Source organism: Cervus canadensis, chromosome 10 (assembly GCF_019320065.1).
Source record: "Cervus canadensis isolate Bull #8, Minnesota chromosome 10, ASM1932006v1, whole genome shotgun sequence".
Lineage (NCBI taxonomy): Eukaryota > Metazoa > Chordata > Mammalia > Artiodactyla > Cervidae > Cervus > Cervus canadensis.
In genome coordinates, this window is record NC_057395.1 from 45,558,489 (window position 1) to 45,581,522 (window position 23,034).

A 23,034-nucleotide genomic window follows, 5' to 3' on the forward strand; every position below is an offset into this window, starting at 1 on the left:
AGGTCGTAAAGCGCGCGCCTCTTCCGGTTAACGACAGCCGTGCCGAGCGTCCCCTCCGGCGGCCGCTCCCCGGTAAGCGTCTCCGCCGGACTCTTGGTAGCTCAGTTTTCTCCCCGGTTCCCGGCCAGGGTTTTCTGTGGTCGCCCTCTTTACCCCTGCATCATGTTCAAGAAATTTGATGAAAAAGAAAACGTGTCGAACTGTATCCAGTTGAAAACTTCCGTTATTAAGGGCATTAAGAACCAGTTGATGGAGCAGTTTCCCGGCATCGAACCGTGGCTGAACCAAATCATGCCAAAGAAGGATCCGGTCAAAATAGTGCGATGCCACGAGCACATAGAAATCCTCACGGTGAACGGGGAGCTGCTTTTCTTCAGGCAAAGGGAAGGGCCCTTCTACCCAACACTGAGGCTGCTGCACAAGTATCCGTTCATCCTGCCCCGCCAGCAGGTGGATAAGGGAGCCATCAAGTTCGTGCTCAGCGGAGCCAACATTATGTGCCCAGGCCTGACCTCGCCGGGGGCCCGCCTCTTCCCCGCCGCAGTGGACACGGTGGTGGCGATCATGGCGGAGGGAAAGCAGCACGCCCTGTGCGTGGGCGTCATGAAGATGTCCGCGGACGAGATCGAGAAAGTCAACAAAGGAATCGGCATCGAGAACATCCATTACCTCAATGACGGGCTGTGGCACATGAAGACGTACAAGTGAGCCTGGGAGGACGCGCGCCTGGCGCCCCGCGGACCTCGTGCCCAGCCTGTGTCCGAGTGACTCCAGGGAGACGGCTCCTCAGTGCTTAAGACATTCAGCGGACACTAGAAAAGGAGAAAGGCCAAGTAAAAGTTTTGGAACGAACCCCTCTGTCTGTGTGTGTGTCATTTGTGTGTGTGCCTGTGAGTGTTTTTGTGTCCCCGGGGGTGGTCAGTTTAGATTTCCTGTCTTGTTGGTCTAAGCAGGTATCCGTTGGAACAGGCTTACTATCTCTCTCAGAAAAGTAGATTTCAAAGTCAAGAGCGTGCACTTGGTAGACAGACCCTAGTGAGTGAAAAGGTAGGGGAAGAAAATGGCGAGGGACTTCCTTGGTGGTCCAGGGGTTAAGACTGCTGCTTCCACCTCAGAGTGCTCAGATTCCATCCCTGGTGGGGGAAGCTAAGAACATGCCCTGAGGCCAAAAAAACTGACTGGAGAGAGGCCTGAAACAACTATTCGTACGACTGCTTTAAGGGGTGAGTACTATAAACAAAATCCGGTACAAAGTAAACTTCAGACTTTGTTGATTGTCCACCCAACAAACATTATTCCTGCTTTTTCCTTCTTGGTGCTGGAAATGTGGGTCCATCCCTTGGCTACAGGAGTCTGGAAAATGGTCATTAGTCCAGCCTTATCATGGTGGGTGGTCTATTTCCTTATAAGATGGACTCATTTGTGGGTGGGCAATGGGCCTAAGGCCAAGCGGGACCTTATGTTTAGGAAAATGAGGGTCCTTCCTCCCCTGGTTTTGAGTCACTTATAGCTGGGTGTGTGACCTGCTTTAGGAGGAGCGACTAAAAAAAATGCTTGGGGAGAAACTCTCTGTAGCTTGGATGGGGAATGATTTTGTTCTTGCTAAACACACACACACACCCCCTTGATAATAGTCTGAAGGTGGTGTTGAAAATAGAAAATAATAGTGCCCTTGTTGATTTATGAACTGATGATTAATCAACTATGCAGACTCGTTATGTTGAGACTTCTTAAGAAATGTGACTAAATTCTGTGAAATGAAAACATTTTTTTTGTAGATTGCTTCATTCTTACTTGTTTTCTGAAATTTAAACCTAAAAGTGAGCTCAATTTTTGTAGAGAGGCATCATAGACCCCCCCCCAACTGAAAAATATTTTAAGTGGGGATAAAATAAGTCAGCTGACAAATTCATTGGTGTCCTTCATACGAGCAGTTTCAGTGAAATTCACATGAATGCTAGATAAATTGCAGTAGATTTAGGGGTGAAAGGGGAAGAGAAGGATGTGGGAGTCCACACTTACCGTCATTACTTAGAGAATTTGGGGAATTGAAAGGTGGGTGAAAGAAGATTGTAGTCAAGGTACTCTGTTTTGGAGCTTATTTGCTGTTGTTATTTTAATTGTGTGGTTTTTTCTTTTTCTTTCTTGTGGCATGTTTGTTAGTGGGCTATCTGAGTATATTTGTATGCTGAGGGGAGAGATTCACTAAGAGTGGAATGCTTGGTGGGGATGTAGTCAGTGGAATAGGAGAGCAAGAAGGAGTGGCCCCAGAAGCAGGGATGGAGGATGGCCTCTGTCCTCAGAGATCGGCACATTTGGGTTGTCTCCTTTCACCACAGGCTTGTCATGGAACAACTCTTAAACACTCTTCTTCAAAACATTGTTTATCTCCTCAAAGGAGTAGGGCTTTTGCCCCTACTAATTCTCCACCTCTGTCAGCAACATTAACTGGTCACTGATGGACCACTGTGGAGGGTCTGTAAACTCATGATCCTCTGGAGCACTCATGCCTCCGATGAAGACAGTCAAGCCAGCAACCGCACGTTTTTTTTTTTTAACATACTCTGACGATCTCCACCAAATGCTGAACACGGACTTTCTGGATCTGCTCTAAGCTGCCTTCTTTCAGGTCTCTTCAATTCATTTTCTTCCGTTCCCTCCTGGCTCATCTGATCCTATTGGATGCTGTTGATATCCTTTTGAACAACTCAGGATGGAAAGCCTGTGTACACATTGGAAATCAGATGGAGGTCAAGAATTCTATGAACTTCATGCAATTTCATGAAAAATTGGTGTGTGTGTGTGCATAGATAACTGTGCTTGGGAAATTATTGTCTACATTGGTCATGTGTTTAAGGTGATCTATGAGCCTAAAGGGTATTGTGAGTGATTAGAAGAGGATCCCCTCTACTTCCTTTCTGCTACTGCCAGGGCTTCGTTAATGATAGGGATGCTAGATAATGATATATAAATTATAATCACATCTTAACACCAGAATCTACCCACCCCAGTGCTCTGTAACCCAGAATAGTTCAACAAACATTACTGGGTATTACTTCAGGGTCAGACACTGGGCTAGGAGTAAGGGACTGAAATAGAAATATAGTATTACTTTAACTGTTTTCCAGAAGCTTGGCCTTGTTACGGAGGCAAATAGATAATTTCACTTTCCTTTGTTTGTATGTGTGTTTAACCTTCCCTGGTGGCTAGAGGTAAAGAATCTGCCTGCAATGCAGGAGACTCGGGTTCAGTCCCTGGGTTGGGAAGATCCCCTGGAAAAGGAAATGGCAACCCACTTCAGTATTCTTGCCTAAGAAATCCCATGGGCAGAAGAGCCTGGCAGGCTAAGAGTCCACAGGGTCGCAAGAGTCAGACATGACTTAGAGACTAAACCATCACCACCACCACCACCACCATCTAAACTAACATGGTAAATACCTGAATTACCTATGACGAACAGCACGAGTGAATGAGGGAAAATTGTCTCTCCCTAGAGAATCAAAGAAGGTTTCTGAATGAGAGGATATGTGTGAGTGGGGATAGAGCAAATGCTTAAGACTGTCTTCATAGTGAGTATGGTGAAAAGTTACAGTAAAAGCTATAGTGTGAGCAATGCAGTTGAGTCACAGAAGCACAAGCAGTCTGGCTTCTGTAGGCCATGATTTTCACCTTAGGAAAAGGTGAGAGGAGATGATGCTGGAGGCTTTTGGTAGAGACCCATTTTTAATGTGCTGGGAAGAATTTATATACTTAGCAATTTGAATGGGTCTTTAAAAGACTGCTAAGAATGAGTGAGACGTGAACAATACTACATTTTGGGTAGATGATAAAGGTGAAAATAGTTCCATGGGGACTGAGACTAGAAAAACTAATATTACAGTGTGGCAGATACTTCAGGCAAAAAATGATTTGGCACTGGTGAAAAGGATTTGAGCTATTAAAATATTTGCAGAGGAAAGTTTCCTAGGACATTAAAGGCCAATCACTTGAGAAGAAATGGATAATAGTGTTATATCTCTTAAAGTACATAATTGTTTGCAGTTAAGTTTTTTCAAATAGGATCTTCACTGGCGGTCCAGTGGTTAAGACTCTAGGCTTCCTCTGCAGAGGATGCTGGTTCCATCCTTGGTAGGGAGGGAAGATTCCCCCATGCCCCACAGCATGGCCAAAAAAAAAAAAAAAAAAAATTCTTCCAGATCCAGAAAGTTTCACTAGTGAGTTCTAACAAACATTTCAGGAAGGAATAACTAAAATTTACATAACTTCTTCTACAATAAAAAGGTTTGGGAGACAACTTCCAACTCATTTTATGAGGCCAGCAGTACTGAAAAATCCAGACAGCAAACCTTCCCGTGAAACTATGGACCAACATCCTTCTGTATATAAATGCAAATACTGTTTACAAAATGAGCAAACTGTGCCCAGAAATATGTAAAAATTTCAAAACATGGCATTTATTCAGGAAATGGAAGGCTGATTAAATATTTGAAATCAATGTAATGTATCAAATTAATAGATTAAAGAAGAAAACAAGGTCTTTCCACTAGATGCAGAAAAAAAAATTTGACATAGTTCACTATTCATTCATTCACTAAAAGAAATCTTCCTTAACCTGATGAAGTGGATCGATAAAATACCTGTAGCTCACATGTATTTATTGGTGAAAGACTGAATGCTCTTTTCCTAAAATCAGGAACAGGACAAAAATCTGTATCAGTCATCTTAGATATGAAATAAAGGAAGACAAAGAAATAAAAGGCTTATATCCTGTGTAGATATTAGATATATGTATATATATATATATATATATGTCTAGTCACAAACAATTGAGTAGAAAATCCAAAGGAATGAACAAAATAAGCTGCTAGAACAGATTCATGAGGTTATTAGCAAATCAGTATTTTAAAATCAGTTGCATGTCTACAGGCTAGCAACGAACAATTGTTGAAGTTTAAAAATAAGCCATTTTCACTAACACAAAATAACTCGAGATCCTTAAGTATCAATCTAACAGTATGTGCTTGATCTGTATGCCCAAACCACAAAACATAAATGAAACGCTGAAAGGGAGCTTTCGTAAACACAGTGGTTTGATCTTTTCAGGAACAGGAAGACTGAATAAGGTGATAACACAATTTTCCCCAAGTTAATAAAGAGATTTAATACAGTTTGAGTCAAAATCACACAGGTTTTTCATAAGAATTGGCAAACGATTTCTAAAATTTTAATGGCAACTCAAAGGGACAGGACTTTTAGTCCAAACCACTTTAAAAAAGGAGAAAAAAGTTGGAGAGCTCACATGTCCAGATGTTAAGGCTTCCTATGAAGCTGCTGTAGATGGTGCGGTCTTAGCAAGAGGATAGGCTCATGAATCAGGGGAGCTGAGAAGCGTCCAGAAATGCACCTGCTAAATATTGTTAGTTGATTTTCTACAAAGTTTCAGAAGTAAATCCATTGAGGAAGAATAGTCTTCTCAACAAATGCTGCTAGGGTCATGCATATGCAAAAATATTGAACTTTGGCTCTTACTTTGCAATGTAAACAAAAGTTAACTGAAAATGCATTGTAGACCTAAATGTTAAAGCATATCAAATTTCTGTAAATAAACAGGGGAAAACCTTTGTGATCTTGTGAAAGTTGCTCAGTCCTGTCTGACCCTTTGCATGGGCTATAATCCTGCAAGGCTTCTCTGTCCATAGAATATTCCAGGCTAAGATACTGGAGTGGGTAGCCATTCCCTTGGTCAAGGGATCTTCCAGGCTCAGGGATTCAACCCAGATCTGGGTTGCAGGAGTTTTTTTGCAGGAAACTGCCAGGAAATTGCAGGCAGTTTCTTTACCGTCTGAGCCACCAGGGAAGCCCTTGTGACCTCAAGTTTAGCAAAGATTTCTTAGATATAAAACCAAAAATACTTCACCTAAATGAAGAAATAGAATTAACCAAAATTAAGAACTGAGTTTGTAAAGACACTGTTAAGGAAAAGGCAAATCATATTCTATGTATGTGTTTCTTATCAAAGCATATATTTAATAAGCTGTGAGCATTCAGTATTCAGTGCTGAAAAAGCAGAAGCAATAAAAAACCAGGCAAAAAGGTTCGAACATACACTTCACCAAATTAGATATATGAATAGCAAATAAGCATGTGAAAAGATGCTCACCATCTTTAATCATTAGAGAAATTCGAATTAAACCACAGTGAGATCCACTACATTTGAACAACAACAACAGAAAAGGCTGGCTGTGTAAGTTGTTGACAGAAATACTGAGCAAACGAAACTCATCCATTGCTGCTGGGAACGTAAGTGGTGCAGCCAGCAGTGGAAAGATACATTAACAGTGTCTGTAGTTGTAATCCCCCCAAAACTTGAAACACATAAAGGAACCTTCTTACCATCGTCATACACTACCCATTCTCAATCTTCATTTGACTAGGAATTTTTTTTTAACAACAAACATTACAAATAGTGATCAATACAGATTTTGAATATTACCTTTCAGATCCTAAAGACTAATGATAATAAGCATGTTGGCACATTTTTTCACCTCTGTGCACTTTCTCATTCTTTTGAAGATCGAGTCTGCGTTAATTCCGGGACCACAGTTCTTCAGTTCATGATATCCTCACATGGTAAACTCCAGGAAAACTTAAAACACTTATAAAAAGCATGATTGCAGTTTTTGCATGCTCTTTCAGCAGAGCCAAATTCAGGGTATAATTATTTTCTTTGAAAATTCAGTTGACTCAACATATTTTCAAAGGAGGAAATTCCAAGGCTTTGAAAAGCACATCTGTGTTACAGAGGAAACATTTTCTAAGCAGGAAAAATCTTTCTGACTCTGCAAAGCATCACAATTTCAATCACATGTTTTGGGGTTATCTCTGTTGAAAGACTTTTCTCCTTCAGTCCAAATGATGTAAGAAGGGAGGCAAACAAGTCATAGTCACGTCAGAGGCTCAGCCAAACAAACATGGAAACTAGATGTGACATTAAATGGCTTTCCTCGGGCAAAATAATGCTTTTTAAAGTAAGCCCTGCATTTCTGGTGTGTTGAAGATTTGTGCTGACGATGACCAAGGCTTTTAGAACCATGAAGTAAGCAGATCCTCCACAGACAAACTGACTATTGGTAATTATGTCTCTATTCTTTTGAGGTCAAATGACAGTCAATCCTTTTAAATTTGTATTTATCTGTACATCTCAGTAAAAAGTCTTTGATGATGAAAAAAGAATAACAACATGAGTGACGGTCAAGAGCATTATGCTAAGTGAGACACAGTCTTAAAACTGTTGCAGATTCTCAGGCCAAAGAGAACTGTGATCCGTTTGCTGTGATTATCAATTATGCTGTCTTTTTTTTTTTTTTCTTTCTGATGAACCTTCCAAGTTGTATTAGGTGTCAACGAAATATTAGTCACAACCTCAAAGTAGAGAGTTATTTTAGGTGGGACTGTTTAGGACCCCAAGTTATTTAGGTGGAAATGTTTAGGACCCCAAGCCGGGGAGACAGCATCTCAGTAGCTCTGAGAAAACTGCTTCAAGGAGGCAGGAGGGGGAGTCAGGCTGTATACAAGTTTGCAACAAAGGGAGCAGTCATTCTGAACATCAAAGATCAGATATCAAGTTAAGGAACTTAGTGTTCTAGGTATGGGAAAATGCCAGCCTTTGGACTCACTGAATCCATTCCTTTCATTGCACTTCGGCTCTCTGGGGCCAAATTCTGTTTCCTTGTTCACCTTAAGAAGTGGCAGCTGTGGCAGATGGCTGATTCGTGCATTCCCCAGCTTCTCAGCAGTCACTGTGCGGGATGGAGGATCTGCTGGATCCCACTTTGGTGAGCCCTCATTCACATTTGAAGGCCAGAAATCCCTGTTGGCTGTGACATTTTTTGTTTATTGATATGTCAGGAGATATTTTCGTTCCACATAGGACACTTTTGAGACGCTGCAGGAAGGTTTTCAGTATCACTGTTAATTACAGGTCAGGCACCACTTCAGGAATGTGGTTTGAAAATGAGCCCTTAACCAAGTGATGCCATCATTCTGGTGATGCACCAAAGAGGCTTTGGTTTATCGCTTTGGTAACAATTCAGTTAATGTACTCTTACTCGCAATTAAAGGATGCTGTTTTAGACTAGCTATTTGTAGATGGACGCAGAGAAATTCCCTGAGCTGTGGGTACTTCCCCACAGGATCAGGTGGGGACAAACTCTCCGTAGCTGCTAATAACTTTTATTCCATCCATCTTTTCCTGGTGCTATTAGCACAAATCCGTGTCCCCAAGGCACAGTGAGGCCAAATACATGGAAACATCACAGTCTGGAACAAAAAAGGGGTTACTGCAGGGCCTTGCGAGGAGATGAGTGGCTCCTGCCCTAAAAAGCCCTGCGCTCCCTGAAGGGTTTCCACAAAGCGCTTTTAAAAGCCCAGTGAGGGAGAGGGTGTCTCAGGGTTTGAGATCAGCTCTGTGCACAGTTCTCTGATTGACTGATGGTGAGAGAGCAGGGTGGTGTCACCAGGGTTAATATTGTCAGTCCTTAGGCTCCAGGAGGCCTGGGGCTGTGTGCTCATGGTCATCAAGCAGTTGTTCAGTCGCTCAGTCGTGTCCAACTCTTTGCGACCCCATGGACTGCAGGTTTCCCTGTCCATCACTTTCTCCCAGAGCTTGCTCAAACTCATGTCCATTGAGTCGGTGATGCCATCCAATCATCTCATCCTCTGTCACCCCCTTCTCCTCCTGCCCTCAATCTTTCCCAGCTTCAGGGTCTTTTCCAGTGAGTCGGCTCTTCATATCAGGTGGCCAAAGTATTGGAACATCAGCTTCAGCATCAGTCCTTCCATTGAAAATTCAGGGTTGATTTCCTTTAGGATTGACTAGTTTGATCTCCTTGCAATCCAAGGAACTCTGAAGTGTCTTCTCCAGCACCACGATTTGAAAGCATCAGTTCTTCAGTGCTCAACTTTCTTTAAGGTCCAACTCTCACATCTGTACATGACTACAGCAAAAACCATAGCTTTGACTAGACAGACCTTTGTCAGCAAGCAGTTAACATTTTTCACTTGGTGGAAGGTTTTCACATCTGTAAAACAGCTCAGGAAATGTGCATCAGATACCGTTATCTATTCATTAGGTACTTTTCAGAGAGGAGCTAAAGCAGAGGATATGGGGAAGGCCTGTTCTGGGATGGTCCATGGAGTCCTGCTTGGTTTCAGTTCCCCTTTTCCCAAACCTTCACAGCCCTTCCTCTCCAACCTCCCCCTCTCTCCATATAACCTTTAACATATCCATAATTTACGAGACCAACTGAGATAGGATTATAACCTCCCTCAAGCTGACAACTTGAGGCACAGAGAGGCCAGGCTAATTACCCAAAGTCACAGAGCCCATGAATGATGGAGCTGGGGTGGGTTTGAAATATCTGACTCCAGAATCTGGGCACTCGTCTGTAGAAGACACGACAGTATTACCCCACCTGATCTGACCTGCCTTTTCACTTGTTACCTCACCCCCGGGGACATGCAAGAACTTCTGTTAGTTTCCCCTTACTGAGAAAAAAAAAGTCACGGGGTCTCAATTTTTGTCTCCAAAAGCTGACCAACCCACCTCTGCAGTCCAGCCAACCTGGTTTTCTCACTCTCTCTCACACTTTTTGTGGACATTTTGGAGTCTAGCTTAGGTTCAAATTATTCCCTTATCTTGAGTTTTCTCTTCCCTGTTGGCTTAATTACATTATCACTTTTCTTCAGAATTTAATGAAGGCTCTGCATTTCCTCTATTAGATTCTCTTTTATTCTTCTCTTCACCTAAAGCCGTATCTTCTGAAATCTTAAGAGAACATCATGTCTGTACATCTCATTTTGCCATTTTATCACTAAGACCGCAGGGAATCAAATAAGAGCTTTATCGGTTGTCATCTACTAGCAAAAACACAGTGCTGTGCGTGTTAGGATGACAAAGCTGCATAAAACAGGGCTTTTACAGTGAAATTATTGGGTTGGCCCCAAAGTTTATCCGAATTTTCCATAACATCTTAGGGAAACATCTTAAAAAACACTTTATTATAGAGACTTCCCTGGTAGTCCAGTGGTTAAGACTCTGCACTTCCATTGCAGAGGGCATGGGTTCAAACCCTGGTTGGGGAACTAAGATTCCATATGTTGTGTGGTGTGGCCCCCCGAAAATGGGTGTTGTAATTCAGGTAAGATAAAATTAGTGCAGAAATTTAGCTTTAAAAGAAACCCACCCCCCACCAAAAAAAGAAAAGAAAAAGAAACACCAAAAAAGAATAAAATGTGAGGTGTAGGATTTTTCACATCAACCTGTAGTTCAGGGATAGATTATATATGTTCATGTATACCTAAAAGTTTAGGTATTAGTTTGAATACCTAAAAGTTAAGAAATATGTGATATACAATATGCAAAAAATCTAAAGTGTGAACTTATAGTAAAATGGGTCTTTAGTATAAATAAACTTTATGAAGTTTATATAAATAAACTTTAGAATAGTTTATTCTATTAGAATATTATAATGTAATAATAAACTATTAACAAAAAACACTTTTATGAAACTCATTCCTCAATTTTAATACACAATCTAATTATCAGTAATAATGGAGAAAACCTTGATATTTCTCGTAGATTAAAAAAAATATAGTCCTTCCTTTTAGACCTACAGCCTGAACTCTAAGAGTTAGCTATTTTTAACATTATAAAATGCTGTTTTAATTAAGGGCTGCATAATGGATATTTCTTGTCCAGAGAGTTTACACAGGAAAGGACCCTTCCCCACTCCTCCAGTCCTCCACCACGCTACACACATCATGTCTTTTCATTTAAAACAAATATTTCAAGCAAGGTAATAATACTGGAACAGAGGAGAGTCTATTTTGACTCCATGCTGGATCTGTTTCTTTGAGTTTAAAACTTATTCTTCTGTCACTTTTGTTAGTATAATCATACACAACGTTGTTGTTGTTGTTCAGTCATTAAGTCATTTCTGATTCTTTGCAACCCCATGGACTGCAGCAAGCCAGGCTTCCCTGTCTTACACTATCTCCCAGAGCTTGCTCAAACTCATGTCCATTGAGTTGATGATGCCATCCAACCATCTCATCCTGTCACCCCTTTCTCCTGCCCTCAATCTTTCTCCGCATCACAGTCTTTTCCAGTGAGTTGCCTCTTCACATCAGGTGGCCAAAGAATTGGAGCTTCAGCTTCAGCATCAGTCCTTCCATTGAAAATTCAGGGTTGATTTCCTTTAGAATTTCCTGGTTTGATCTCCTTGCAGTCCAAGGGACTCTCAAGAATCTTCTCCAACATTGCAGTTCAAAAGCATCAATTCTTCAGTGCTCAGCCTTTTCTATGGTCCAACTCTCACATCCATACATGACTATTGGGAAAACCATAGCTTTGACCATATAGACCTTTGTTATAGATAGTAAGACATAATAGTTAACTATAAGAGGCTTACATGTAGTTAAAGAGTCAGACTGTATGTACTTACATCCAATAATAATACTGAAATGTTATGAAAATGCTAAATGCATGGCACAGACTAGTTAACCGAGAGTAACTGGGGCTGTCTATAATTAAAAATTCAGGAAGCTTGTGGAATTCTTGGCATATGATAAACTCTCAGTAGTAATCATTAAAGTTACTAATATAGTTAAAGCTATGGTTTTTGCAGTAATCATGTATGGATGTGAGAGTTGGACCATAGAAAAGGCTGAGCACTGAAGAATTGATGCTTTCAAATTGTATTGGAGAAGACTCTTGAGAGTTCCTTGGACAGCAAGGAAAACAAACCAGTTAATCCTAAAGGAAACCAACCCTAAAATATTTATTGAAAGGATTGATGCCGAAGCTGAAGCTCCAATACTTTGGCCACCTGATGTGAAGAGCCGACTCACTGGAAAAGACCCTGATGCTGGGAAAGACTGAGGGCAAGAGGAGAAAGGGGCGACAGAGGATGAGATGGTTAGATAGCATCACTGGCTCAATAGACATAAGTTTGAGCAAACTCCAGAAGATAATGAAGGACAGGGGGCCTGGTGTGCTGCCGTTCATGGGGTCGCAGAGAGTGAACTGCTCAGTGACTGAACAAGTAAAAAAAGATTATGAAGTGTGTGTAATTTTCTCCGTAGACTTACACTGAGAGAAAGAAACAATAGGTAGAAACATCAGAAAGAAGATTTTTCTGGTGCTATTGTTGCTGCAATTAAGACTAGAGAATAGGACAACTTCCCATTAGTAAAATGGAAACAAAAGCAGAGGATTCAAGGATTTTGTTTACAATGGCTGTGGATTATGTGTATTTGGCAAAAAAAAAAAAAAAGGAACAGGAGAAGAGGAAGGAGGATATGGAAAGGACGGGGCTCCCGTGTTAGCTGAGGTCTCCGCGGCTGCGTCACCACTAGCAACAGTAACCATAGTGCCGCAGTGTGGGTCAGAGGTCAGGTTGAGGATGGAGGCTTTGAGCAGCACCTTGTGGTCCCGGAGGCCTCCTGGTTTCAGCCGGGTGGGTTAAACCTCGTAGCACACCCGTCTTGATGGGGTGCTGTGCAACGGGGCCCCACGTGTGCAGCTCTTCCTGTTTCCATGGTTCCTTCGGGTTTATTTCCTCTCTGAACACGCCTCGCTCGTTATGAATGTGGAGATCACGTTCCTGACATGAATATGAATTCTTGGAAGTAAAGGTAAGCCACTTTAAAGTCAAGGTGAACCAGTCTGACATTGGCCCGAGGCCCGAAGCCAAGGTACCCCCACTGGTTCTGGGAGAGGGACTTGAAACTGTGCTTGACATTCACATAATGAGCTAGAAATGTCAATTGCTGCTCGAGGTAAACATTTATTTTCCAGAGTAAATGTTACAGCCCCTGCTTTTTATGACCCCGTGTCATTTGAGCACTTGTCTAAAAGGGTTGAAATACAACTTGAAGTAGCTTTCATTCCTAAACACAATCCACACACACAAATTTGTGTTTAACTACAAAACTATTTACTCCACCAGCTCATTGTAATCATCAAAACAGAGAACAGCACACATTTCCTTCATTATTAAAATAAAAACCAGGCACTTCTCTCTGCCTTAGGTTCCTTTTGAATACTAATGTATAAAAACCCCAATTAAATTAATCTTGGCTGTCACAGTCACACTTGGCAAATGAATCATAAAATAGTCTCCTCTTCATATGACAAGTTGTCCTTGATAGCAAATTAAAATCTTAATAAGGGTTTCTGAAATGCACATGCATATATACATGACTGATCTCTTTTATTGGACGGCAGTGTCGGAATACAGAGTGTTTTTCTTTGTTTTTTTGTTTTTTTTTTCAAATGGTGAATTTTAAAGAACATCTTCCAGATCTCTTTGTCTGGTGGTTTCAATGTATATATACCCTTGAATGCTTTTAACTTGCCTACAAAATAAACGTTTTGGAAATTTTGCCAGAGCTGCTGGATAATGATCTTTTTAATCACATAAAATTATTTATTAACTATTTAGTTAAATGATAAAAATATCAATGATATGAGTCTTTCTACCTCTTAGCTTTCCTCAACAGCAGTGTTCTCTCAGGGCTGTGATTTCACATATCAACTGAAAAAAAAAAAATGCACAACTTGAAAGTTGTGAGTTGTTTTATTTGGGGCAAAATGAGGACTGCAGCCTGGGAGACAGTACCTCAGATAGCTCAGAGAGACTGATCCGAAGAAGCAGTGGAGGGATGTCGATACGTAAGATTTTGGTGAAGAGGGAGCTCAATGCAAGCAAGCCCTTACTTTACAAGAGGTTTTCTGCTAGTCACAAGGAGCTGATGTCACCATTAAGGGATTTAGTGATTTTCTAGATATGAATAGATACAAAGATTGGGATCATGAAAGCAGTCCCTCAAAATATCTAACTGAAGACCGGTTCCACCAGTTTCCCTCAAGCACAAAGTACCTCACTCTCCACCCTGAAATCCCTTCTGGGGGTGTTGAAAGTTGGCAGCTGCAGCAACACAGGGTTCAATCTCCAGAGATGGATAAAAAATGCCCTTGTTGTTATTCACTCAGTGGCAGATGCTCTTGGCAAGTGCCAATTTGTAGTTGACACACATGAAGAAATCAGAGACCAATTACAGAGGCAGATTCCCACTAGCTGTCCAAATCTGGAGATGCAGTTGTCAAGATGGGGAGACGTTGGTAGAAAGACACTGGGAAACAGGCAGAGACATATAGCTTCAACTCTGACATGTGAAGAGCTTGAAAGTTGTCATTAGCATTCCCAGATCAGGAAAAAAGATGAACTAACTGAAAAAAAAAAAAAAATGATGAAGTCTCAGGTGTAGGTACCACTCCAAACTCTGGAGAAAAAGGTGAACTTGGAGAACGAGAGTCCAGACCTGCTTATCTGGAATGGAACTCTCTGGAACCGTAAACTGGTAGCAGTATTTAAATTTTATTTTTGTTGAATTTCTGGAAGCAGAGGGTGGACTAGCTTGAGAATGAGAAGTTGACGGAGACTATGGAAAAGGGCTTTTCCTCCAGGAGCTCTGTGAAGAGCCAAGGAAGAACCCCTTGTGGCTCTGGTGGGGGGAAGGATGTTTGAAAAAGACACTCAAGTGTTCTCAAGAACAGAAGCCTGTTCTGTGGGGAGCAGATTGTTCCAGGGCCTTTTCCCCTTGGGGGAAGCCAGCTGCCCTGACTCCAGCCCCCTCTAGACTTCCAGAAGCTGAGCAGCATGTGTAAAGGTCACAGCCCATGGACACAAGCCCAGCAAGAGACTAGGGTTTAACCAGAATGTAACAGAGCACATCCCTGCCCCCACAATACCATAAGGGGGTTCCCAAATGGTAGCAGTGGATTGTAGGGAGCTCAGACTCTATCTAAGGAAGAATTCTAGGGGAGCCACAAAGACAGCAGGGGAAACGAAACCGACAGAAGTAGAGGACTTTGAAGTCTCCGGCGTGTACAGCTACTGTTGTAGCCACGCGTTCCGGGAAACAAACTCACTCAGAAGGACAATGCAGATAGTGGAGTGCAGCTTATTAAACCAGCGGGCCCAAGGCAGAGTCTCCTCTTAGCCAAGGACCCCAACCGGCATTTGTGAAAATCTTTTATACCCCATGTGTACGTGTCCGAACCCACCACCCCAAATTCCTTGAGACTTACATAAACTAAGGAAGGGTAAATACAATCCCAGTAACCCCATCACTCATGTGCCATGTGCTCAGACAGTTAAACAATTAGCCAACAATCAATAAGCATGAGGTTACACTCACGACAGGTACAGAAAAATTTATGGCCTGTCTGGAGGAAGGGGTGATTAGTGTATGTATTCTTTTAAGCGAGGAGTAACCTGGATATGATCTTCAAGGTTCCCCTGTCCAGAGGGGGTCTTATCCTTCTGTTGTCGTTTCCATAGACACTAAACACAGAGTTCAGAGTCCATTGGAGAGGTGGTCTAGCATGATCAGCATGAACAGGCCTAAGGTGGAGTCCAGGCCCTATGAATTCCTTCTTCACTACAACAAACGACCCGCACCCCGTGGGTAAGATCTCTTTAGCTTGGTTCCTATTACCCAGCACATCATGTCTGGCTTTCAATTAAAAAAAAAAAAAAAAATCACACGGTGTGCTGAAAGGAAGGAAAATTACAGTCTGGAAAGACAAAATGAGCATCAGAGATATACTTAGCTATGGGACAGATTCTGGAATGCTTTGAAATCACTATGATTAAGCTCTAATGGAAAAGGTAGACAGCACACAAGAAGGAATGAATGATGCAAGTGGAGAGGTGGGAACTATCTGATGGGCTCATGATTAGATTAGACACAGACAGGGAAAGAATCACTGAGCTTGAAGGTATGTCAGCTGAAACGTTCCGAATTAAAATGCAAAGAGGAAAAAAGAAAAAAATAAGGATGGGCGGGAAGGAGGAAGTGAAGGAGGAAACAACAGGCTCTGTCTTGAAAGCAGGACTCCATCTAGAGCTGGACTGTGGACTTTGAGCTATATGCCCAGTATTTATGGAAACGACCTACCAACTGGAAAACCAGCCGGAAAGGAAGAGCCTCAGGGCTCCATCGCCTAAAAGAATACCCTAATTATCTGTGGAACCGAATAGAATCATACATGCTATTATGCTTATTGGGGTATGACCACAGGCCTATTGATAATTGTGCACTGTTAACTACCTAGGCTTAAGGCACATGAATCGCGGGTTAACTTGGATTGTATTGTTCTTTTTCCTTTGTTTAGATTAGTTTCAGGGAATTTGGAGAGGTGGGTTTGGGCACGTACACTTAGGGTTTATAAGGATTTCACGAAAAGCTGGTCAGGGTCCTTGGGTAAGAGGAAACTCTGCCTAGGGCCTGTCCGTATAATAAACTGCACTCCACTATCTGCATTGTCCTTCTGAGTGAGTTTGTTTCCTGGAAAGCATGGCTATAACAAAAGGACCGCAGAAGCTAGGATCCAGGTAATTTAAGTCCAGCTCAGAGAGGCATTTTTAAAATGTTTTTTAAAAAATTTTTTATTGATTTTAAATTAGAGGATAACTTCTTTACAATGTTGTGCTGGTTTCTGCTTTACAGTGATGTGAATCAGCCGTAAATATATATATATATATCTCCTCTCTCTTGGGCCTCCCTCCTCTCCATCCCACCCCTCTAGGTCTTCACAGAGTGCTGGGCTGGCCTCCTTGGTATACAGCATCTCCAAAGAGGCATATTTTAACTGAAGTTTCCATCAGACATTGCGCTGTCCCAATGCCACATCTTCCCTGCGCACCCAGTCTCAATCCTGTCCTGCGGGCCTTGGTGGGAACATTAGGTGCTAGCAAACATGAGGTGCAGTACTACTTGGGCTTCTCTGTTTCCTGGCACTGGCATCCCAACTTTGAATCCATGCATGCGAGATGGCCAAGCAGTGCTCCAGTAATTATAACGGCCACATTACTGCCTGTGCATCTGACACAACTAAAAGCAGGCTGAAAATTGTTCTCAGACCCATTTTTCTACATTTCAGTATTCCAGTGTCTTTATAGATTTTTAGATAAAACATCATTCAACTATGGACTTTATAGATGGGAAGTGTACAATGCTTTCAAAGTTGCCTGTGTTTCTAAAAATAAATATGATAGTTTTCAAGCTCAGGTTTTGATTTACATAAATTAATGCCTTATATTTTTCCATAATACTTCCTGATGAAATTGCATTTGGTACTTGATGACGAAGCTTACTTGAAGAGTCATGAATCCAGTTCCACAATTATTGAATTTCTAAATGGAACAGTTGGCAGCTCTTTCTTAGCGTTGATGATATTTGGGTGATCCTAAATCAATCAGGGTATAAATACAAATGTATAAAAAATAGATGTGTGACTATCATTTTATATCAAAGAATGTTTGGTTTAGTTGAAACACTGAAATATTAGATGGCCTTTGCTGAGGGGCAAAATATACTGTAGGGTTTGCGGTCATCAATTCTGGAATAAATTTCCTAGGTTGAGATCCATCCTGTCTCTATGTCGTAGAGGCTCTGTGACTTTGGGGATATAACAGCCACTATATTCCTCAGTATTTAAATATGCAAAATTGAGATTAAAATACCTCCCTTGTTTAGGTCTCATGTGAGTAAAGGTATTACTATACACAAGTCACTCCCAAAGTGACTAAATAAGTGGTTAATGAGTATTTGCTGTTATTTTATTTTATTTTTATTTGCTGTTATTTTAAAACTTTCTTTGGTCCTAAAAATTAAACTGCCCAGAGACTCCCTACTAATAAAGCCAACTGAAGATAAACTATTTGTAGTCCTTAAAAACACGTTAATGTTTGACTAAATGGTAATTTACTTGCCACCTGATGATACAGAATTTGATCCATATGGTCAATATGTCCTTCCATAATTAAAGACAGAGAACATCAAAAAGAACCATATTTTCCTAAGCCTGGTGTAAGGATGGATACTTCTTGCTTCGAATGGACTCTACCTGAGGTTCTTTTTGTTTTAAAAGATAATTAAGAGTAGTTTCAGTTTTGCAACTAAATTGAGAAGAAGATAGAGATTTCCCATATACCCTCAGCCCCACAAATGCATAGACCCCACCATCAACATCGCTGCTGAAAAATGGTCCTTTTCATTTTACTTCTTTTAAAACCAAGGATGAACCTACTTTTCTTTTTTTAATGTACTAAGGAAAGACAAAACAAAATTAAAGTCCACTCTGGCGTCACCGACTGGATGGACATGAGTTTGAGTAAGCTCCAGGAGTTGGTAATGTAAAGGGAGGCCTGGCGTGATTCAGTCCCTGGGGTCGCGACAAGTTGGACACGACTGAGCTACTGAACTGAACTGAAAGTCCATTCAATGCCCCGGTAACGCACGTAGCTCCTCTTCTCACTTTCTTTTGTGCTCTTGAACGTTCTCAGTGGAAACACATCCTTTATCAGAAGCAAAAATCTTAATATTTGGGAGCGGGCGGCAAGAACTTTGTTTACAAAGAATTTGTTTTACTTCCCGCTTCCTGTAGATGGAGCTAAATCCTCAAGTATGTGTTCTGTGTTTGCACATCTAAATTCCTGGGAAGGAAGTCTTTGGAAGACAACGTTGTCTGAAGATTCTTCATCGCTTTTACTGGAAGTAGTGCTACAATGTGCAAATTCAGTGCTTTTAAAAAAAAAAAAAAAACCAACGCATTTTTGAAACACAAGCCCTGTGCCTCCTTCCTCTTTGCAGGGAGCCTGTCTTAAATAGCAATGGCCAGACCTTTCCCCCCAAGGAGCAAGTGTCTTTTAATTTTATGGCTGCAGTCACCGTCGGCAGTGATTTTGGAGCCTCCCAAAATAAAATCTGTCACAGTTTTCATTTTTTCCCCCATCATTATAGTAGCTTGTTGCTACTGTTTTGTATTTCTGTGTTTTGTGAAAAATTAAACTGCTCATTATGCATTGTCCTTTCCTACGGGTGTTTCCTGTGTCCTGGTCGCCTCACTTGCTCTGTGTGGTTGGATGACCATATATAACAAGTTATGGTGACCTCTTAGCATTTCAATCAGTTAATAAACATTGCATATCTGGGGACAGAGAGATGCACTTGATTACTTTCTCACATGGTTTCAAAAGGATGTGAGAATACAATGTGTCAGACCAACAGGAAACTTAAAAAAGGAAACAGAAAAAAATGTTTTAAAGGATCTGATTGTGTCCATACCAAGTTCACAGCCCTGTATTTGTTCATTGATTCCAAAACCAGGAAGAGAAACTTTATACCTTAAAAGGAAAAGAAAAAGCTGCATAATATTTAAAGGATTTTTAAATATCATTATTAAGATAGAAAACATTTTGATTAAATGCATTTTCCCATGTCTTGGATGTTTTTTAATTTACCCAACAGGTCATTGAGTACAGTTTATTTCTTGAAATAAGAAAAAAGAACCCTTCAAAAAGTTTGAGAGATGTTTTAGTACTTTTTTCCTTTTAGTGCCCAGATTTGTAGCTAGGCTAAGTCAGAGGCAGAATAAAAAATGAACCAATGCTTTTAATTGTAACCTAAAATGCTATCTTGAACTTAAGACATTGTAATTATTTTGAATTTCAGGAAAATGCTGACAGAAAATTAAAAGCTACACAAGAGTGGTAAGGTTTTCAACATGTAGCAAGGTAAATTTCATGCTCCACATTTTAAAGCTACCTGTTAAAGACTTTACCACTCTTGTGTACCTTTTAATTCTCTGAAGCTAGGACATTTTCAATAATCAAACATATTTTCTTTAGGAGATTAATATGTGAATTTGCAGGTTGGGTTAATTTCACTAATATCTGAGTTTAAAATTTATGTCTCAAATAATTCTCAAAATATTGGCTTACTCAATTTCATATATTTGTTAGCATTCAGAAGTATCATTTACTATAGTTTTCAGGGTTTAGAGGATTACAGAGAAGAAATGATACTAAAGAGGTGAATTACAAAATTAGTGGTTCTCAAAACAATATCCAGGTTTATTTCTTTAAAAAATGATATGACTTTTCTCAAAGTTACATTTACTATTATACACGCTATCTCTTGTTTTGATTTATTAGGAAGATATTAAAGGCATTTTCTTTTTTATGCAGTTTTCTTAAGACTCCATTAAAACAAATGGCTTTCCGGTCTGTGCCACTTTCCAAGTCAGATACTGGTTTAATATTGATTTGCAGAAGGGACTCCATTACAAAAACCTTTTGTAATTGTCCAAATTCCCTGTGTTTAGGAAGCTTTTGAGACATCCAGGAATAAGCAGTTTCTGTAATGGTGAGAGAGAATTGTATGGTGCAGAAAATAAAGGCTTGTCTGTTGACTCAGGCTTGTGTATGAGTTAGTATATAATTTACTAATTAAAAAAGATGTTAACTTTGAGTTGTATTATTGCTTTCTAGATTAAAAAGAAAACAAACTGCCAGCAACTCTAGTTCTATTTTTCCCTGTGAGAACACTGTCAGCCCACTGTGGAACTGAATTCCATAGGATAAAGAAGTTTAAGTTGATTTTATGTGCCATAAAGTTTATGGAAAGATTCTTCACAGGTAAACATTACACTAAATTCTGAAACATTGAAAGCATGCCAACTGACAGAGATTTGTAAAGATAATTGAACATGTTATCTTTGCATAGGTAGCAATAGTATATTTGCATTTTAAAATGGGTGCCAAAAACTAGGGGTGGAGGGTGGTGAAAGAAATGGGGAGATACTGGTCAAAGGGTAAAAAAATTCCAGTTAAAAGATGGGTGAGTTCTGGATCCAGTATACAGCATGGTGATTGTAGTTACTTATACTGTGTGGTGTACTTGAAAGTTGCTAAGAGAGTTAAATGTTCTCCTCTCACACATACACAATGGTAACTATGTGATGTGATGGAGGTGTTCCTTGTTGATAAGGTGGTCATTTTGCGACAACATTCAAGTGTATCAAGTCATCACATTGTACACCTTAGACTTGTACAGTGTTATAGCTCAATTATATCTCCATAAAGCTGGAAAAAGAGAAGAATAATTTGAATATATACTTTCTCACAGGTTAGGTGTTTTCCAGTTGGTCATGTTCAAGCCTGTTGTTTCCAGTTCTCCCCTGGCTTAAGGCCCTCTGTAAGCAAAGGGTAATAACTGAGTTAGGGTAATGGGTTTCCAGGGTCGTCTTGCCTGTTACCTTATTTAATAAGGTTTGGCTTGTGCAGTCACTAGTTGGATTCAATTATGTCTCTTCCTGACATTTTCATTCATTTGATTGCCCAGACCTAATATGTCAGGGAAGACAAGGTCTGGGGCCAGGACTATTTTCCTTTGAAAGCATCAGTGCTGATCAGATTTAAATGTTTGCTTCCCCCTTCTCCCGCTACCAATCCTACCACCTTGGCCATATCTAAGTCAACCAAATATTCTCCCAGAAAATTTTTTTAAAAGGTTTCTTGATATGGGCCATTTTAAAAGTCTTAATTGAATTTGCTATGATATTGTTTTGTTTTGTTTTGTTTAATGTTTTGGGTTTTTGGCTATGAGGCATGTGGGAGCTTAGCTTCCTGACTGGGGATAGAACCAGCACCTCTTGCACTGGAAGGCCAAGTCCCAACCACTGGACCACCAGGGAAGTCCCTCTTTCCCGTAAAATTTGTGAAAGCCCCCAAATAATTAAGAAAGGCACACGTTCAAACCTACTGACTCATCTGTAAATTGTTCAGTTAGAAAAGCGTCTTTTATTCATTTAGGAAGCATGGAAGGCAGTTCTAGCAAGGAAGCCACCTTGATCCTAAGGGGCCCCTAGATGCATTTCTCTCTTCTCTTCATCTAGGTTCTATAGCTGTCAACGGAAAACTGTCACCTGTTACAACAGTAAACAACGGATGTTACAGCCATCAAGCCACTGCACACTCCAGCGGGGCACCCTGAGGGGACTCAGGAGGAGAAAGCTCCAGACACCTGCCCCAGATGGCTGAGGGGCACATCAAAGGAATGACTTCTGTGAGCCCAGACTCTTGCATCTTCCTGTACACAGAAAAGTGCAAAATTCCTTATCTTGGGATTTCCGGTTTTCTTTACTTAACAGTAATCCCTTGATGTTCTAACTACCTGAAATTTGTTGCAAAAACTCTTATGTATCCTGGCTCCTCCCTTACCTCTTTGGGGCTGTTCCTTAGGGTAGTTGTCCCCAGCCTTTTGGGTCCCAGTGACTGATTGTGTGGAAGACAATTTTTCCATGGCCTGGGGGCTGGGGGGTGGTTTCAGGATGATTCAGGTGCATTATATTTGTTATGTGTGCGAGCGTGCTACATCGATTTAGTTGTGTCCAACTCTTTGCAACCCCATGGACTGTAGCCCACCAGGCTCCTCTGTCCATGGGATTCTAAGGCAAGGCTCCTGGAGTGGGTTGTCATGCCCTCCTCCAGGGGATTTTCCCGACCCAGGGATTGAACCCACATCTCCTTCACTGTAGGCAATTCTTTACCACTAGCGCCACCTGGAAAGCCCACATGTATCATGCACTTAATTTCTGTTATCACATCAGCTCCATCTCAGATCATCAGGCATTAGATCCCAGAGGTTGAGGACCCCTGCCTTAGAGCTATCTGAAAGGCTGCTTCTGGGGCTTAAGTCCTCAGCTTTGCTTGCTAGATAAAACAGGTATCTCAACTTTTAGGCCGTGTATTTTTTTTTTTCAGTTGACATAGACTTCCTGCAGTGTGCCCACTGTGCCCAGGCAGGGGGGTAGTGGGAGAATGAAGGAAAAAATAAAGCAGATCACAGGGCCCAATCATGCAGCCAATCCAAACTGCATAACCCGACAGATACTCACTGTTTTACAGGCACATGAAACAATAAGCCTGCATTTCCTGAGTAGGTCCTACCTCATCTGTGTTGTGATTAAATCACAGACTGTCATGGATCTGAGAGTTCAGGGCAGTGAGGCTGGTGTTCAGTGGAAGCCTCTGAGTCTTTCAGCAGAACTCTGCCATGGATGTCGGTTATGGCACCAGCTCCTTATGAACTAAACTAAATGTGGACTTCATTTTAAAACAG

General features: G+C 41.0%; 1 protein-coding gene, 1 long non-coding RNA gene and 1 other non-coding gene across 5 annotated transcripts; all 3 read left to right on the top strand.

Moving 5' to 3' along the window:
- The first annotated feature begins 17 nt into the window (after positions 1–17).
- On the top strand, positions 18–852 carry LOC122448193 (malignant T-cell-amplified sequence 1-like). The gene has a single exon (XM_043479323.1). It carries the CDS (start codon positions 163–165, stop codon positions 706–708), a length of 546 nt encoding a protein of 181 aa, XP_043335258.1. The 5' UTR covers positions 18–162; the 3' UTR covers positions 709–852.
- Positions 853–4,080: 3,228 nt separating this feature from the next.
- Positions 4,081–23,034, top strand: LOC122448194. Of its 3 annotated transcripts, none has more exons than XR_006271541.1 (4): positions 4,081–7,130; positions 20,403–20,549; positions 21,040–21,119; positions 21,809–23,034. It is a non-coding gene; the product is annotated as an uncharacterized LOC122448194 (long non-coding RNA). The 3 variants fall into 3 exon arrangements; XR_006271542.1 differs by lacking the exon at positions 4,081–7,130 and adding an exon at positions 7,168–7,835; XR_006271540.1 differs by lacking the exon at positions 4,081–7,130 and adding an exon at positions 12,028–12,696 and having other exon boundaries at positions 21,809–23,033.
- On the top strand, positions 10,071–10,143 carry TRNAG-UCC. The gene has a single exon. It is a non-coding gene; the product is annotated as a tRNA-Gly (tRNA).